Genomic DNA, 19,967 nt, shown 5'->3' with positions numbered 1-19,967 from the left:
ATGACCTCTAGTGCTGGACTCCCCCACCCCGGGGAAAAGACCGTGTCTATTCACCCTATCCATGCCCCTCGTGATTTTATAAACCTCTATAAGGTCACTCCTCAGCTTCCAATGCTCCAGGGTAAGATATCTGTTGCTTTCTTCTCACTAACTTCTAAATCATTTGGGACTTTCCTCTAATCTGACTGCTCGTAGACACCTAATTTCAATAACTCTGATATTACGGACCTCATCTCTCTGTATGAAACTGCCTCTGATAAGCCCTCTCCCCCTCCTCTCTGGAAGTCATTAGACTTCAGTCAGCAAACATATGAGCAATGATCTCAGGTAGCTTACTGGTCATTTAGCTGAAATTTCATGACATCTTGTAAATGCTGTTTTCAACTCACTATTGATAACAACTTCAAAAATGGGCCAGATCTTCACAAAACTAAAAACTTTTTAAAAATTTTCTCCAGCTTAGAACTTAAGTTCTCAAACGATAAAACTTCATGTGTCATCATAATAATACCAAGCAGTAAGATGCAAGAGATTTATTTTCAGAGAGTTCTTGGAATGCAGGATAATTTGCCATAAGTCATTTTGAATTAGAGACTGTTGCAACTTTAAAGGGTAAATGTGATGAATACTTGTAAATGATGATGATACAAGGCCATAGCAAGAGAATAAAGCACTGGGACAAGCTTTGGATTGTTCCAAACAAAAAGGGGCAGCCACCAACAAACTCCTTGTGTTGTAATAGCATATTGATGAACAAGGCCAATCTCAACAATCTTTCTTCACAACTTTAAACCTTCAATACTCATTATTCATTGTATTTTACGTCCCAAAAAACTTGATTGCTGCGCCTTTGTTAAATGAGAACTTGGAGAAAATCCCAGCCTTTTTCCCCAAATCTCTACCAATAATTAACAGTAACATTTCCCAAGAAACTTCACAACAATGTTATCAAACAACATTTGGCACAGGCGACAAAAGAATGCACCAACATCCTGGAGAATGCAACTGACCAGAAACACAAATAGTATTGCTATAAAGCAGGTTAGAGGCTGGGAAATCTGTAAGTAACTCATCTTCTGAATCCCCAAGGTCTGTCCACCATTTATTTACAGGGCTCAAGTCTGGAGTGTAATTAAATACTCCCCCATATGCCCAAATGAGTGCATCTCCAACAAAGCTGCAGAGGCTCAACTTCTATAAAACAACCTAAAAGCCAGTCCGTTCACCATCATAAACAAACCAATTTTTATCTACTGGCAGCAGCATGGATAAGATTCAATGAAGCAATTTGCAAAGGCTTCTTGACAGCTTCTTCCAAATCTGTGACCTCTACTACGAGGAGGATAAGGGCAGGAGAAACTGGAAAGACCAGCACCTCACTGTCTCACAATATCCTGATTTAATTCCATAATAGCATTCCTTCACTGTCACTGGGTCAAGAACATGGACTCCCTTCCTAATAAAACAGACCCTTCGGTCCAACTCGCCCATACCAACCAGATATCCTAAATTAATCTAGTCACATTTGCCAGCACTTGGCGCATATCCCTCCAAACTCTTCCTATTCATACATCCATTCAGATGCCTTTTAAATGGTGTAATTGTACAGGCCTCCAGCACTTCCTCTGGCAGCTCGTTTCATTCACACACCATCCATTGCATGAAAACGTTTCCCCTTAGGTCCCTTTCATATCTTTCCCTTCTCAACCTAAACCTATGCCCTCTAGTTCTGGATTCCCCCATGCCAGGGAAAAGACGTTGTGTATTTACCTTATCCATGCCCCTCATGATTTTATAAACTTCAAAAAGGTCACTCCTCAGCCTCCAATGCTCCAAGGTAAACAGCCCCAGCTTATTCAGCCTTTCCTGATAGATCAAACCCTCCAAACCTAGCAACCTCCTTGTAAATCTTTTCTGAACTTTTTCAAGTTTTACAACATTCACCCTATAGCAGGGAGACTAGAATTGCAGACAATGTTCCAAAAATGGCATAACCAATGTCCTGTACAGCTGCAACATTATCTCCCAACTTCTATGCTCAATGCACCGACCAATAAAGCGCATCAAACGCCTTCTTCACTATCCTATCTACCTGCGACTGCAGTTTCAAGGAGCTATGAACCTGCACTCCAAGGTCTCTTTATTCATCAACACTCCTCAGGACCTTACCATTAAGTGTATAAGCCTCGCCCTGATTTGCCTTTCCAAAATGCAGCACCCCACATTTATTTAAATTAAACTCCATCTGCCATTCCTCAGCCCATCTGATCAAGCTCCTGTTGTAGTCTGAGATAACCTTCTTTGTTATCCATTACACCTCCAATTTTGGTGACATCTCCAAACTTACTAACTGCACCTATGTTCACATTCAACTCATTTATATAAATGATGAAAAGCAGTGGATCCTTGTTGCACTGCATGAGTCACAGGCCTCCAATCTGAAAAGCAACCCTCCACCACCACCCTCTGTCTTATACCTTTGAGCCAGTTCTGTATCCAAATGGCTCGTTCTCCCTATATTCCATGTGATTTAACCTTTCTAACCAGTCTACCATGAAAAACCTTGTTGTATGCCTTACTGGAGTCTATATACATCACATCTACCGCTCTGCCCTCATTAATCCTCTTTGTTACTTCTACAAAAACCTCAATTCATGAGACATGAGTTCCTACACAAAGTCATGCTGACTATCACTAATCTGTCCTTGCCTATCCAAATACATGTAAATCATGTCCCTCAGGATTCCTCCAACAACTTGCCCACTACCAATGTCAGGCTCACTGGCCCATAGCTCCCTGCCTTTTCCCTACTATCTTTCTTAAAGAGTGGCACCCAGCACCACCTCCTCTGTAACAGACATTTTTCAAACTGTCATCTATATCCCCACTTTCTATACCTTCAATATCCATCTCCACAGTAAATACTGATGCAAAATACCCATTTAGTATCACCACCACCTGCGGTTGCACACATAAGCTGCTTTGTTGATCTTTTGAGGGGTCTTATTCTCTCCCTAGTTACCCTTTTGTCCTTAACATATTTATAAACTGTCTGAGAAATTTCACCAATATTTTAGAGATCACAAAACACAGCTTGAAGTGAAACTGACAAATAGTTTATTACAAGCAATATCGCTGGAAGAGAACCAGACTAGGCTGACACAGAACTGACAGTCTGTACAGGTAGATCAGATTTCTCCTCCCAGAGCTGAGGATGAGACCAGTTTTATAATAATTTTGCACAATGACACTGATTAAGAAATGGGAAACTACAATGTGGAAATGGAGTAATCTAGCTGGAAGGATGCTAACTGGAAAACAAATATCGGATGAATGTTCTGTTCCTTCACACAATGCAACATCCTGACAGTATCGATGGTTCCATTCCTCTTCACAGGACGGTGTTAATGTCTCCTCTGAAGTGCTGAGGTGTTTCCATTGCCCTAAAGTAGCGACCCACTGACACCTCAGTCACTTGTCCTGTCGTATTTCCAATGTACCTACACCAGATGGACTACAGTGATCCAAGAAGGTGGCTCATCATCTCATTCTCAAGGCCAACTAGAGATGGACAACATGTGTGTGCCTTGGCGGTAATATTCACATTCCATGAATGAATAAAGAAACAAATCGGATTAGATGGCCAAAAGGAGAGTAAAGGAGATATGTTTTAAAGGAGTTAGTTTCAAAAGGATGTAAGAATAAAGAGAAGGCTTTGGAATCCCTAAGCCTGCAGGTCAAGGCAGCAGAATGCAACTCCTCAACAGAGAAGTGATGAAAGTTGGGGATGCACACAAGGCTAGAATTTCTGAAACACATTGGTCCTATTAGCTTGTAGACTGCAGAACATAGCAGACATAGGGGAAAGGCCATAGAGGGATTTGAAATGGACATTAAAAATTTTAAAGTTACGCCATTACCAGAGAAGGAAGCCAATGTCAGTTAGCAAACAGTCCAGGACCTGGCAGCAGAGTTTTGAATGACCTCAATCTTATCCAGAAAATAAACTAAGAAACCGGCAATGTTCAAAAGTATTGAATTACTCTTTATCCAATCTGGCAGAATGGAAGGAGCCTGGGAGAAATCACTAAGCATTCAAGATGGCTTCTCCTGGCTCTCAGTAACAACAGGATATCAAATTATTTGAGCAAACACGAAGAATATTTCTAATCTCAGACAATAAATGATCCCTCAAGTGTTTCTTCCTTTGCACATTGTCATAATTTTTCATTTTCTTGATATGCTGTTGAAGAAAGCCACAAATGAATGATGTCCAGGGAAATATTTCACAAATAGACTCAAAATATTTCACCCCTGGAGAAAAAAACACCTGATCCAGTAAGTTTTTAAATCAACTCCACCATTCCATTTTCTGGTCATATCCATATTGTTCCTGGAAAGATAAGTAAATGTTTCTTCAATTCTGTTACTATGTTCTAACCTGGAATGTACTCCTCAAAATCATATTCTTTGGGTGAAAATTTTACACTCAAATGCTTTTCCACGTAAGAACAGTGCGGCGAAACATTTAAGTGAACTTCTCTTGCTGTTGAGTATTAATCTTATGTTAATGTTGCATCTTTTACCAAGAGGTGCAAGGACACGTTGAGGTAGAGGTTCATGAACCCTTCTCATCAATAATTTGAGATTTAAGTAAGAGTTACTGTTTAATACAAGAGCATGCCTTCATCATGATCAAAAGATCTAAAATTGCTTTATGTCATATGTAACTGACCCACCTTAAGGGTGCTGGTAAATTAATCATGAGTTTGTGTAGAAGAATCAGGACCTGCAACCAAGCAAATCTTCAAAGTTACTTGCTTTACTATTTGTCCCAGTGGGGCAAATAAAAAAAAATCCGCAGAAGGACTTTAGTACTGAAAATTATGAAATCTTTCACTTGGAATCAAAAAAAGGGATAGATCCAAGGATAATTTTAAAACTGCGAAAAGGGAAAACAGCAGAGACCCAAAGAGTGATATAGGAACACATATACAAATTTCTGTTTAAAAAAAAGTGGCCAATGGTGCATGGCTTTTAGATCAAAACAGGTCAGAATATAACAAAGAGGAAGTTCTGCTGAAGCTTTACAATTCCGCTGTTACACCAGATTTGGGAATACTGTGTACAGTTTTGGGCACTGTATCTTAGAAAGGATACACAGGCCTTAAAAACAATACAGCTCAAATTCACCAGAATATTATCAAGACTCCAAAGACTACTCAAGAGGGGAGATGACATAATCTAAGCTTTAGTTTGCTTAAATATAAATATACATGGGTAGTTTGCTATTTTTAGGATTTGGAAAGGAATTGAAAAATAGGGAGATGACAACTTTATTCCGCTGGTGGGGAAATACAAGACAAGCGAAATAACCTTAAAGTGAGAAACAGGAGACACTCTAGATAGAAGTTAAGAAACGGCTCTTGACACAAAGGGCAGAATACACCAGCAGTGGGAGCAATCTCAATTAACAATTTTATTCTAAGAACAATAGACCATTGCCAGCCAGGACATAAAATCGTATGGAATCAAAGTGGGTACGCAGGGTTAGAATACTGAATGATTGCAATAAATATAGACTTAAAGAGTCCCTTCTTGTTCTTCAGTATTCAAGATTGACAAATCACCTTACCTTCTTCTGCCAGTTCCTTGTTGATGACAAGTTTGCCATGTCGGAGATAGTTCAGTATTGGCCCGAAGTACGTGGGATCCCGATCAATTAGGTACGCTCCTGTCTCATCCTGAGGGGACAAAGTCACTGATTTACTATTCTTTAAAGACACTGTTCACTTGGGATGGGGAAGCACATCAACCTGCCTTGGCAGGTAGTAAGGGCATGATCTTGCACAATTCCTTGAACTGACGTTATCTTGGCTGCACAAGCACAAAAGCTTGTGTATCAGATGGTCCCCCAACAAGGAGCACAGTGCTGCTATCAAACATATTTACTGATATCAATAACTAAAAAAGATAAAGTAGCACATAACGTTGTGTATTATGCCTTGCATGATACAGATGTAGCAATGAATAAAAAAAACCAAAGATTCTGAAAACCTCTGAAATTCCATAATATAGCTGATTTTTTGTAACATATGCGCCAAATTGTAAAGCAGTACATTCACTCTTATGTAAATAGCTATATAAAATTTTATAATCTAGAAAAAGCAGAAAGTAGTACAAAAAGTTGGACTGCTCTTGCAAAAAAGCCGGAACAAGCGGATGGGTACTCCTGCACTGTAAGGTTTTATCTGAATATAAAAATATAACAATACAACCAGCAAGATTTTACTGTACAACCCATGCCTAAATGTTATATGGAGACATAGCTTAGATAAATATGGGTTCTGGATTAGAGTGGTGCTGGAAAAGCACAGCAGTTCAGGCAGCATCCGAGGGCTTTTGCTCGAAACGTCAATTTTCCTGCTCCTCGGATGCTGCCTGACCTGCTGTGCTTTTCCAGCACCACTCTAATCCAGAATCTGGTTTCCAGCATCTGCAGTCATTATTTTTACCCTGAGATAAATATGGGATCAATCTGAGAAATGCCTTTGAGAAATTAATTTCTCAACAGTCCTATTGACAAAATATTATACAGAAAGAAATAATGATAGCCTATACTTGTGAAGAAGTCAGGTTTCGAAAGTTGATTTTTTTTTCCACAAAGGATTGAATTTTCACACGAATAACATTTAAGAGGTTGAAAACTACACTCTCCCTTCATCTCGCTATTGTAAAGCTGCCAAGTCATAGACTGTTCTTACCATCCCACCTTCAAAACGAGCTCAGGTGGCAGAAAAAATTACCTCCACAGAGTCTGATTTTGATTTAAGCACACTAAATTAAAATTTACTGAATTCAAAAAAATCCATTTATACAAATTCATACAATTTCATTTTTTCTTCCAGGTCTCCTGGTTAGATGATCCAAACTTTCCTCAGCCATATTTTTCCAAGCTACCTACATCCATCCATATATCTTTATACTGAATATGGTCCAAATGCTTCCTCTGGGAATGACTGTTTCAGGACGGGTTGCTTTGTGAGTATCACCACTGGTCTGAGGAACTAGGAGAAAGTGAAGACTGCAGATGCTGGAGAGTCAGAGTGGAAAAGCATGGCACGGGAAAAGCACAGCAGGTCAGACAGCATCCAAGGAGCAGGAGAGTCGTTTTGGGCATAAGGCTTTCATCAGGAATGAAGAGAAGGAAGGGTGCTGAGAGATAAATAGGAGTGATGCTGGGGGGAAGTAGCTGGGAAGGTGATAGGTGGCTGCAGGTTGGGGGTAATAGTGATAGGTTGATTGGGAGGGTGGAGTGTATATGCGGGAAGGAAGATAGGTAGAACAGGTTTAGAAGACGTTGCAGAGTTGGAGGCTTGGATCTGGGATAATGTGGTGAGAGGGGAGATTTGGAAACTAGTGAAGTCAATGTTGATGCCATGTGGTCGAAGGGTCCCAAGGCGGAAAATGAGGGGTTCTTCCTTCAGTTGTCAGGTGGCTTTGATTTGGCAGTGGGAGGAGGACCAGGACCTACTAATCTCTGGACCCACCCCTCCAACTGCAACAAGGACAGAACCCTCCAGCCTTCACCTTCCATCCCACTAATCTCTGGATACAGCGCATTATCCTCTGCCACTTCCACCACTCACAATCAGACTCCACCTGTGGAGATATGTTTCCCTTCCAAACCCTATCTGTGTTCTGCAGAGACCATTCCCTCTGTGACTCCCTTGTTAGGTCCACATCTCCCACTAACCCACCCTTCACACCCAACACCTTACCTTGCCGCCACAAAAAGTGTAAAACCTGTGCCACACCGTTCCCCCTCACCTCCATTCAAGGCCCCAAAGGATCTTTTCACATCCAGCAGAGATTTGCCTGCAGATCCACCCACCTCACCTACTGTGTCCATTTCTCTTGATGTAGTCTCTACACTGGGATGACAGGATGCCAACTTGCGGAGCTTTTCAGGGAACATCTCTGGGACACACGCACCAAACAACCCCACCGCCCTGTTGCCAATTCCCCCTCCCACTCCTGCAAGGATATGCAAGTCATGGGCCTCCTCCACCACCAAATCAAAGCCACCTGACAACCAGAGAAGAACACCTCATCTTCCAACTTGGGACCCTTCAACCACACAGTATCAATATCGACTTCACCAATTTCTAAATCTCCCCTCTCCCCATATCCAACCCTTCAACTTGGCACCACTCCCGTGACCTATCCTACCCACCCATCTTCCTTCCCACCTATCCACTCCACTCTTTCCACCAACCTATTGCAATTACTCCCCACCTGCATCCATCTATTGCCTTCCCAAATGGGTCTTCTGGCCAAAGCTTTTATGTTTTAGAAGTAACCTGTATTGTCAAGGGGCGTGGCCAGCTCTCCAACTGTGCAGTTCAGAACCTTAGTTCAGTTCAGCAGTGGTGTGTGAAGAAAAGACTGGAACGTCTCTCTCTCTCTCATTCTGCCCTTCTAACTTCAATCTGTAAGCCCCGGTTTCATTTTTACTCTATTTAACAGGGATGGTTTATTGGGACTGTTGTGTTTTTTCAGAACAGCATAATTAAGTCTGGTTTGGATAGACTGAGTTCTGTGGGTATTCTGTTACTTATGTTTCATTCAAAATTTGAATAATTTTTTTGTCTGTTTTAAAACCTGGTAGTCAACCTAGCTAACTTACTCCAGGTAAATTTCACTGTACACTTACCGAAACAAATAGCAAAGTTATGGTCTGGGCTGCCGGCTTAAGAGTGTTGAGTGTGGTCTGGCCTAGTCCATAACAAACTTTGCCCACAACTTCCATCCTGCCCTTAAATTCACTTGGTCTCCCTCCCTCCCCTTTCTTGACCTCTCCATTTCCATCTCTGGTGACAGTATCCAGGCGGACATGTACAATAAATGCACAGACACCCATAACTACCTGGATGACACCTTGTCCCACCCAGTATCCTGCAAGAACTCCATCCTGTTTTCCCAATTCCTCTGCCACATCTGCTCGAACGAGGAGACATTCCACTCCCAAGCATCCCAGACGTCCACCTATTTTGGATGTGCTTTCTCCCTCCTTCATCATCCAGACAGCCCTCCACTGCAACTCCTCCATTCCCCACTCCACTGCTCTAAACCACCCCCCTCCAAAAGCAATAAAATAGGGTCCTCCTCTCAGCTACCACCCCACCAGTCCCTGCATCCAACGTATCATCCTTCAACACTTCCGCCAACACCAATTAGACCCCATGACCAAGAACATCTTCCCCTCCCCACCCCCTCGCAAGAACCGCTCGTTTGCCAATCCTTGGTTTGCACCACTGTCCCCACACCAATACCCCCCCCCGCCCCAATCCGCAGATACCTTCCCCTGCAACCGTAAAAGATGCAAAACCTGCCGGCACACCACCTCCATCCCCTTACCCCTATCCAAGGCTCCAAACAGTCCTTCCAGGTGAGACAGAAGTTCACCTGCCTCTCCTCCAAACCCGCTTACTGTATCCGGTGCTCCCAATGTGGTCTTCACTACATCGGCAAGACCAAACATAAACTCAGGGCACATTTCACCAAGCATCTCAGCCAGGCCTGCAGGGACCATCCTGACCTCCCAATCACCACCCATTTCAATTCCACGACATGACCATCTTCGGCCTCCTCCATTGCCACAGCAAATCACACCACAAATTGGAGGAACAACACTTCATCTTCCGCCTGGGCGTCCTACAGCTCGTAGGACTCATCAATGATTTCTCCAATTTCAAATAATCTCCCTCCCCAACCCCAACTCCTTTTCCAGCCTCTCCCCCTCCCTTTCAATCCTCTGACTGACCTTCCCTTCCAACCGACAACCGGATTCATTCCTCTATTGACCAACCAGGTCGTACCTTCTACCTGTGTTCACTGATCCCTAACCTCACCACCATGCCTCACTCCCCACCCAAAACAGCAAACACTGGTTTTACAGCACAGGGTGATAGCTTAACAAGGCTTGATGCAGGTAGCAGAGCTCCAGAATAAGTGAAATTTATGGAGATTGGGAGGTAGGAGGCCAGCAGTAGAGGAATGGAATTGTGTCTGGTGCTAGCAAAGACATGGATGAGAGATTCAACCGCAGATGGGCTGAGGTACTGATCATCACACTGGCATCGCGAGCAAGTTGCCCTTATTACAAATCTAAATATAGCTTAGATCACTGACACTTTTCAACACATTAGCAATGAGGCAGTTTTTCAGCCATCCACAGACACATACAAAGCAGCAAAAAGAGATAGTAGTAAAGAAAGGTAAACTTTTCAAAAATGTCACTATCAAGGAAACCAGGTAAAGAAAGCAAAATTTGATATGTAGAGAGATAGGTCAAATTATAAGATGACAATGGATTCTTAGAATTACGGTTCTTTCACTGGCAAATAAATATTTTAATTGGCTGGGCAGCAGGAGAGACTGCCTATTCCCAAGCTAGGAACGGAAAGCTGAAGAAAATAACCCCAGAGTCCCTGAGCTTAGTTGCTCTCCAACAAGTTATGCCAGTGTAAGAGGTGGTGTCAGATAAACAGAACAAGCTCTTAAGTCGGCTGCACTATTCAATGAGATCATGACTGATTTGTACCTTAGGTCCATTGACTGTGTTCCATAACTCTGAATACCCTTGGCCAACAGAACTCTGTCAACTTCAGTTTTAGAAAATCTCAACCTGGGCAAATGGTGCAATTCCTTACCAGTCGATTGGTATCCACAATCTAAAATGCCCACAAAGAAGACATCTATGAGTTCCAGGCTGTCAACAAACATCTTCAAGATTGCAGCAGTTACCAGCTGCCTTAGCTTTGCAGGATCCCTATAAGTCACAGCTGTTCATCCACACCATAATAAAAGTCTTGATTCGGGAAGGTGACAGACCTGAAACATTAACTGAGTTTTTCCTTTTCCTCAGCTGCTGCCAGATCTGCTGAAAATTTTCAATTTCTAGCTTCCATAGCATTAATTTTTCGAGTAATCTTAATTCCATTTAAAAGCCTTTGTATAGGTAACATTGTCGTTGCTTTACTACAGAGGGCTGGTCACTCATCAGGGAGGGGTAACTGATGGTGGTTTAACCTCAGGCGAGGGGACAGATTCAGAACGAGAGCCCTTCATGGTAGTCTCACAAGGTGGAAGAATTGAACCCGTGCTATTGACACCACTCTGTATCACAAAATTGCCATCCAGCCAACTAAGCTAATTGACTAGGATTAGTGAGGATTGCAGACGCTGGAGATTAGAGTTGAGAGTGTGGTGCTGGAAAAGCACAGCAGGTCAGGCGGCATCTGAGAAGCAGGAGAATCAACGTTTCGGGCAAAAGCCTGATTTAGAGGTTTATAAGATGATCAGGGGAATAGATAGAGTAGACAGTCAGAGACTTTTTCCCCGGGTACAACAGAGTGTTACAAGGAGACATAAATTTAAGGTGAAGGGTGGGAGGTATAGGGAGGATGTAAGGGGTAGGTTCTTTACCCAGAGAGTGGTGGGGGCATGGAATGCACTTCCTGTGGGAGTGGCAGAGTCAGAACCATTGGTGACCTTTAAGCGGCAATTGGATAGGTACATAGATAGGTGCTTAAGCTAAGACAAATGCTCGGCACAACATCGTGGGCCGAAGGGCCTGTTCTGTGCTGTATTGTTCTATGTTCTATGAAGATCTTTTACCCGAAATGTCGATTTTCCTACTCCTCGGGTGCTGCCTGACCTGCTGTGCTCAGTTGCTGGCGTCAGATTTTGTCAGCTCTTGCAAAAGGTCATTGCCAGTTTCCTTGACTAAATGTAGGACTTCTCAGCTACCTATTAAACAAACGTGTCGCCTAGTCCTGGTTCACCTCAATTACACAAGGATCCAAAACTTGTTGGACACATTCAAATCAAACTACTTTTCCTATAAAATGTGGGCATCGCTGGCTAAGCCCCTATTCCTAATTATCCATCCCTAATCGTCTAGAGGGCAGTTAAGAGTCAAAAACAAGTTTTTGAAGTCACTTGTAGGCTAGACCAGGTAAGTTGGCAGATTTCCTTCCCTAAAGGATATTAAGGAACCTAATTTTTTTTATGACAATAAGAAAAGGTTTGGTGACCAATATTAGACTAATTTTTTAGAGTCAAATTCACCATCCACCGCAGTATGATTCAAACTCACGCCCCCCAGAACATTGAGCTGGGATTCTGGATTAACAGTCCAGAGATATAACTGCCATGCCACCACCATCTCCTATTACAAATCATAGAATATTTCAGGCAAATAGCCCACACCAGGAACTCAGTTACAATGACTTTCTCCAGGAATTGCCTAATTTAAACAGGTGAGATTGAGGTTCAGATTAAGATCAAAATTGCATGTTCAGAAGTCCTACCAAAAATTTTGAGATCAAAATCTTGGTGGCTATTTTAAGGTGTTGCATTGTGCATGCTAAGGGACCCCTGAATGGGACTTTAAACTTTGGTCCTACAGTCGTTCTAAAGAAAGACTGCATGCAAAATACCACAACCTATCTTTCTCTCTTTACAAATTGTGACAGAACAGGTGTGTGCGTACAGTAACTTGGTTTTATTTCCTTTTGACATGGATTGTATTTCATTATCATCTTCTAATTTACCTTCAGGATGACATTGCATATTGCCTTGATCTAATGGGTGCAGCCTTTCCTGACTGACTAGAAGAGTATTTATCTACTATGTTTGTACTGATTCTTTTGCTCATTGACTGCTTCAAAGATCTGACTCCATTAGCAACATTAACAATGTTCAATTGTTATTATACTGGTCCTGCAATACGGTCACTGCTGCTGAGGGAGCCCAACTCAGTTAGCGGATTTTGTGATTACACTGACCAAATTAAATTATCTTAACCTGGTTGCAGCCACTTCTAACTCCCTATCCTGTGTTACTATTGGTCAATTAGTATGTGAAATAAAGGACAGACAGCATCAGTGGGTAGAGAAACAGTTAACTATACATTGTCCTGGGGAGTTATCCTGTGCCCCATCACATTCTCAGGTACATTAGAATGGAAAATCTGGTCCTATCTCACCCACTTTCACCCCACATCACCTTACACACTCTCATCCCCAACCTCGATTCCTTCAGTAAAAATCCATACCGCCACTGGACTTGGCATTTGTTTCCTTACTTGTTTCATTGCCACCAGTATCGCCTTGCACCATTCTCCCTTTCATCACTTAACTTCCCCCACCTTAAATACTGGATTAGTGGTGCTGGAAGAGCACAGCAGTTCAGGCAGCATCCAACGAGCAGCGAAATCAACGTTTCGGGCAAAAGCCCTTCATCAGGAATAAAGGCAGTGAGCCTGCAGCATGGAGAGATAAGCTAGAGGAGGGTGGGGGTGGGGAGAGAGTAGCATAGAGTACAATGGGTGAGTGGGGGAGGAGATGAAGGTGATAGGTCAAAGAGAAGAGGGTGGAGTGGATAGGTGGAAAAGAAGATAGGCAGGTCGGACAAGTCAAGGAGACAGTAAGTGAGCTGGAAGTTTGAAACTAGGATGAGGTGGGGGAAGGGGAAATGAGGAAGCTGTTGAAGTCCACATTGATGCCCTGGGGTTGAAGTGTTCCGAGGCGGAAGATGAGGCGTTCTTCCTCCAGGCGTCTGGTGGTGAGAGAGCGGCGGTGAAGGAGGCCCAGGACCTCCATGTCCTCGGCAGAGTGGGAGGGGGAGTTGAAATGTTGGGCCACGGGGCGGTTTGGTTGATTGGTGCGGGTGTCTCGGAGATGTTCCCTAAAGCGCTCTGCTAGGAGGCGCCCAGTCTCCCCAATGTAGAGGAGACCACATCGGGAGCAACGGATACAATAAATGATATTGGTGGATGTGCAGGTGAAACTTTGATGGATGTGGAAGGCTCCTTTAGGGCCTTGGATAGAGGTGAGGGAGGAGGTGTGGGCACAGGTTTTACAGTTCCTGCTGTGGCAGGGGAAAGTGCCAGGATGGGAGGGTGGGTCGTAGGGGGGTGTGGACCTGACCAGGTAGTCACGGAGGGAACGGTCTTTGCGGAAGGCGGAAAGGGGTGGGGAGGGAAATATATCCCTGGTGGTGGGGTCTTTTTGGAGGTGGCGGAAATGTCGGTGGATGATTTTTTTACCTTTCCCCCACCTTAAAACCCATTACCAGCCACTGTCATCCACCTACCATTGCCTTTGTACTTAATGATTATATCTTGAACATTTTCAGGTTCTAGCAAAGTCATCAACCTGAGATATTAATGGTTGCTCATTCCACACATCCTACCTATTGCAGAGTGTTTCATTTTCAGTATTTGCTCTTAATCCTAATGTACTCTTCACTTATAATGTCAACTTAAGCTCTCAGATCTGAGTCAGAAGCTTATAGGTTCAAGTCCCACGCCTGGCCTTAAGAATCAGAAATCAAAGCTTGTCATCTACTGCATGACCAAGGGAGCACTATGCTGTCAACTGCCATCTGTTGGATAAGAAATTAAACCAAAGCTCTGGATATGATACAAAATAATCACGAGTCGCATTTCAAAGGGCAGATAAAGTCTCTGTAGAATCCTAGCCAATAACTAATGAAATAGACAAAGCATAGACGTTGGATACTAGAAATTCAAAATAAAGATCCAGTGCTGGAAGAAACTCAGCAGGTCTAGCAGCATCTGGGGAGACAAAAACAAGAATTAAGCTTGAGCCCAATGTGACGACTTCAAAACAGAAACAAGATCGCCGTTCGTTATCCCACTGCTATTTGTGGGAGCCGGTTGTGCAAATAAAAGTGCCTTGCATTCATAAACAAGAGTGGCTGGAACTTCAAGAAAGTGCTAAACTGACTGAAACGCTTTGGCAAGCCCCTATCGTGAAAGGTGCTATGTAAATGCAATTATGCCAGTTGTTTTTACTTTGACTTCCAGGTTTCAACACTGAACCAATGTCAGGATTTCTGCTCTGAGGGCCCTATTGTTCACTGAGAGCCTGCGGGCCATCTGTAGGAGGGTGAGGGATTCTCCCCCCTCTCTCGAGCTCGTCAAGTTACCCCGGGCCTACACACCCCGCCTCCTGAACCCAGGTCACTCACTCGGTCCGACAGCAGCTCCCCCTCCTCCTGGCACAGGCGGTATAGGAACGACTTCTCCTCACGGCATAAGGTCTGCCGAGTGGTCAGAAAGTGAGTGCCCCCGACATTGAGCCGAACCCACTTATTATTCGGCTCTTTCCCCTCCGCCATCTTCAGCTGCCATCAGCCTCCACCTCCTCCCCACTACCCCGGCAACGCGCAGGCGTCAACCGAACCCAGCCCACCGCCACAACGCGCAGGCGTCAACCGAACCCAGCCCACCGCCACAACGCGCAGGCGTCAACCGAACCCAGCCCACCGCCACAACGCGCAGGCGTCAACCGAAACCAGCCCACCGCCACAACGCGCAGGCGTCAACCGAACACAGCCCACCGCCACAACGCGCAGGCGTCAACCGAAACCAGCCCACCGCCACAACGCGCAGGCGTCAACCGAACCCAGCCCACCGCCACAACGCGCAGGCGTCAACCGAACCCAGCCCACCGCCACAACGCGCAGGCGTCAACCGAAACCAGCCCACCGCCACAACGCGCAGGCGTCAACCGAATCCAGCCCACCGCCACAACGCGCAAGCGCGCACCCGGCTCGGCCCCGCCCTCACTTGACGTTTTACCGCGCTGCATTGTGCAGTTGTAGTCAGCCGCCGAAAAGCGAGCTGGGAGTTGTAGTCTAAAAGGAGGACAGGTTTCGGCTCTTAGTAGAATGGAGCTTTCTGCTAATAATGGAGCAAGCTTTAGTCGTAACATTTAAAAGTATTTCTCAGTAATGGATTATAAAAAAAAGAGCGAGAAAGAAAGTGATGAAATTTAAACCAGGGTTAAGGTGGATAATTCTTCTAGGAGAAAGTGAGGACTGCAGATGCTGGAGATCAGAGCTGAAAATGTGTTGCTGGAAAAGCGCAGCAGGTCAGGCAGCATCCAAGGAGCAGGAGAAGAAGTGCTCATGCCCGAAACGTCGATTCTCCAGCTTCTTGGATGCTGCCTGACCTGCTGTGCTTTTCCAGCAACACATTTTCAGCTTAAGGTGGATAATTGTCAATAGTTAGTGTACAGTCAATAAGATGAGGGAATGAGAAGGAAATATGATATTGCAGTAATAACAGAGTTAGCTCAAGGAAAGGTTGAGGCAAAAGTGAGGACTGCAGATGCTGGAAACCAGAATCTAGATTATAGTGAAATGCCTGAAATGTCGATTTTCCTGCTCCTCGGACGCTGCCTGAACTGCTGCGCTTTTCCAACACCACTCTGATCTAAACTCAAGGAAAGGTCTGACTGGGGCAGAAATTTTGACACAGAAATATTTAAGAAACAGCAGAAAACAAAGGAAAGGATAACAGGTGGTGGTGGTGGTGAAGGAATGCATTGCAGTGTTAGAGGAAGGATACCTCAAAGGGTTCAACTTGGCTAGAGCTAGGGAACAAAACAAAATGCATATAATGTCCTTGCTCCATGCAGTCTCTAGGCTGTCAAATTACACAGTAGTTATAAAGGGGGACTTTGATAGATTAGGATACTAGTAGTGTGGAAGAATGTTAATAATGATGCCCCCTAGTTATCAGTATTAGGACCCTTGCTATTCTCGATATAGATTAATGATCTAGATCTTAGCATGCAAAAAATAATTGCAAAGTTTGTAGATGACACAACATTTGGGAGAGCTGCAACTAAGAAACGACAGTGTAGAACTTCAAAAGGGTATGGACAATTTGGTGCAGTAGGCAGATAGGTAGCAGGTGAGTTCAATGCAAAAAGATGATGCAGTTTTGGGGCTACAGGAGCAGAGGATCCTGGGTGTATACAAGCACAGATTAATGGTGGCAGGATAGGTGGAGAGCAGTAAATAAAGCTTAGTGCCCTCAGCTTTATTAATAGATGCAAAAACTACAAGGGCAAGAAGACATTGAAGGTTTATAGGACACATGCTAGGACAAGGCATCAACTGGATTAGTGTGTACAGTTCTGCACGCCACATTTAGAACACATCGAAGAGAATACAGAAGTGATTTAGAAAAATGGTTCTAGAGAGAAGGAACTTCAGTCAAGGGAACAGATTGAAGAACTCTGAAGAGAAGGCAATGAAGAGAAGATCAGATAGAGGTTTCAAAAACGAGGAGTGGATGGGATAGAATGTACAGGAGGAATCTGTTCACACTCATAATAGGATCAAGGATGAGAGGACATGGATTTAAAGTATTTGCAAGAGTAAAAATAAACATTTGCACTGTGAGGATTTTGTTCCTTAGCTGGAGCCAAATGACTTTTATCCTTGAACCCTTGGAGACACGCTTTTTTCCCTCGAAATATGGTGGAGGCAGATTTAATTGAGACATTCAAGAGAGCACTGGCCAATTATTTGGATTGACATAACGTACAAAAGATATAGAAAAACAGCAGGAGAGTGGTGCCGAGTAATGATTCCCACAAAGAACCAGTGGAAAATGAATGGGTAAAATAACCTCCTTTATGGCGTAATGCTGCTTTTTGATCTATCAAGAGTGCAAGCACATATGCTTTCTGCCCAAGGTTTTTAATCTAGCTTCCCTAACTAATCGTTAAGATATTTTTACTCAAGCTATGTTACAAAAGAGTGCAATGCAAGTTGGCTAAAAGTCAAAATTAATTCATCAAATGTAAAGGATAAAGATTTATATTTGCACCTTAAATGTTACTAATAACAAGTTCCTCTAACACCTAACCAGAATTGTTACAATAATTTTTAGTTGCCTCAGTGTCACAATGCACAAGCTAAAATGATTAAAGCTGGTGAGCTTCCAGATGTTTATTTGCCCACTTCAGAAATAGTTAAAAAATGTAATAGTAAAACATTAACAAAAAGTATAGACTCAAAAGCATCAATCAGCCAATTCATCTTTCAATGAGGGGCAGGGTTCGAATCCAGCCTCGGGTAACTGTATGTAGAGTTTGCATATTCTCCCCGTGTCTGCAGGGGTTTCTTCCAGGTGCTCTGGTTTCCTCCAAAGATGGTTAGAGACAAAAACAAAACTGCAGATGCTGGAACCCAAAGTAGACAGGCAGGCGGCTGGAAGACACAGCAAGCCAGGCAGCATCAGGTTGTGCAGACATCAATGTTTCAGATGTAAGCCTTGTTCAGGACTGGGGGTGGGTGTAGGGAGAGCTGCAGATTGGGGGTGGGGTGGGGAGGGGAGGGAAGTAGGTGGCAGGAGCAGTGTAGTAAACTGGGGATAGGTGAAGACAGGTAGCAGGTATAACCTGGTTGGTCAATGGGAAGAATGGATTCGGTTGGTGGGAGGGAGCAGTGGAAGGGAGCAGTGGAAGGGAGGGGGAGGCGCTGAAGATGTGCAGGTTAGGTGAATTGGCTATGCTAAATTGCCCAGTGTGTTCAGGTCTTTGTTAGGGTTGGAGGAGTCCAAAACTAGAGGGTATAGGTTTAGGGTGAGTGGAGAAGATGTACAAGGGACTTAAGGTGCATTGGTCAGGGGTAAATATAGGACAACAGGGTATGGGAATGGGTCTGGTGGGTTACTCTTTGGAGAGTCAGTATGGACGTGTTGGACCATAGGTCCTGTTCTCAGACAGTAGGGTATCTACGAACTGGAACAGGTATAATCAGGCTATGTCACTCACCACCACATTTCAAATTTTCATAAGTCTAATTCCACCCATTTTACAGGAAGTGTATTCCAGATGAAGTCACGCAGCACAGAAACAGACTCTTTCGTCCAAGTCATTCAGCAAATTAAAGACTGCTCTTACATGGCCCTCATGCATTTATCTTTGCTAATTACAGTATCCAAAATCATCATTTATATAAATGATTTGAACGTGAACATGGGAAATATCATTAGTAAGCTTGCAGATGACACCAAAATTGGACAGCAAACAAGGCTACCTCAGAGTACAATGGGATCTTGATTAGATGGACCAACGGGCTGAGGAGTGGCAGATGAAATTTAGTTTAGGTAAATGTGAGATGCTGCATTTTGGAAAGGCAAATCAGGGCAGGACTTATACACTTAATGGTAAGGCCCTGGGGAGTGTTTTTGAACAAAGAGACCTTGGAGTGCAGATTCATACTTCCTTGAAAGTGGAGTTGCAGGTAGATAGGATAGTGAAGGCGTCATTTGGTACAATTTTGTTTGTTGGACAAAGCATTGAGTATAGGAGTTGGGAGGTCATATTGCGGCTGTACGTGACATTCATTAGGCCACTTTTGGAATAGTGTGTGCAATTCTGATCTCCCTGCTATGGGAAGGATGTTGTGAAACTGGAGTTCAGAAAAGATTTACAAGAATGTTGCAAGGTTTGTGAGGCATGGGAGAGGCTGAATGGACTGGGGCTGTTTTGCCTGGAACATTAGAGGCTGAGGAGAGATGTTATAGAGGTTATAAAGTCATGAAGGGCACGGATAGGATAAATAGACAAGGTCCTGTGTCAATTTCTCGCTCCTACTTCATAACATTTTTTATTCACTGAAGGCTTTAGCTATGGAGACCCACTCTGCTCCCTCCATTGGGCCTAAGATCCCACAACACTAGAGGTATACAGCATGGAACCTGATCCTTCAGTCCAACTTGTCCATACTGATCAAATATCCTAAACTAATCTATTCCTATTTGCCAGCATTTGACCCATATCCCTTTAATACCTTCCTATACATACATGCCTTTTAAATGATGTAGTTGTACCAGCCTCCACCACATCCTCCGGCAGCTCATTCCATTTATGCACCACTCTCCATGAAAAAGTTGCCCCTTAAGTCCCTTGTACATCTTCTCCACTCACCCTAAACCTATACCCTCTAGTTTTGGACTGTTGGTTAACAGTCTTTCTGGTCAAGCCTAGTTTTGTTATTCCTCTGAGATTCCATTGGCACTGTAATCTCAGGCTTTGTAACCATTTCTGGTTTTTGGTCATCTCTCTTTA

General features: G+C 43.7%; 1 protein-coding gene across 2 annotated transcripts in view; it reads right to left on the bottom strand.

The window, feature by feature from the left end:
- LOC140489270 (BTB/POZ domain-containing protein KCTD5-like) overlaps positions 1-15,258 on the bottom strand; it is a 31,772-nt gene extending 16,514 nt beyond the window's left edge. The window contains exons 1-2 of one of the 2 annotated variants that reach the window (XM_072588637.1): positions 15,064-15,258; positions 5,636-5,744 (exon numbers count right to left, since the gene is read on the bottom strand). In XM_072588637.1, the coding sequence (XP_072444738.1) occupies positions 5,636-5,744; positions 15,064-15,213 (259 nt within the window). In that variant the 5' untranslated portion in view covers positions 15,214-15,258. The remainder of the gene's footprint in view (positions 1-5,635; positions 5,745-15,063) is intronic. The other variant, XM_072588638.1, reaches the window with a different exon arrangement.
- Positions 15,259-19,967: the final 4,709 nt, after the last annotated feature.

This window comes from Chiloscyllium punctatum, chromosome 18 (genome assembly GCF_047496795.1).
Source record: "Chiloscyllium punctatum isolate Juve2018m chromosome 18, sChiPun1.3, whole genome shotgun sequence".
Classification (NCBI taxonomy): domain Eukaryota; kingdom Metazoa; phylum Chordata; class Chondrichthyes; order Orectolobiformes; family Hemiscylliidae; genus Chiloscyllium; species Chiloscyllium punctatum.
This window is presented reverse-complemented; position numbering and strand designations above follow the sequence as displayed.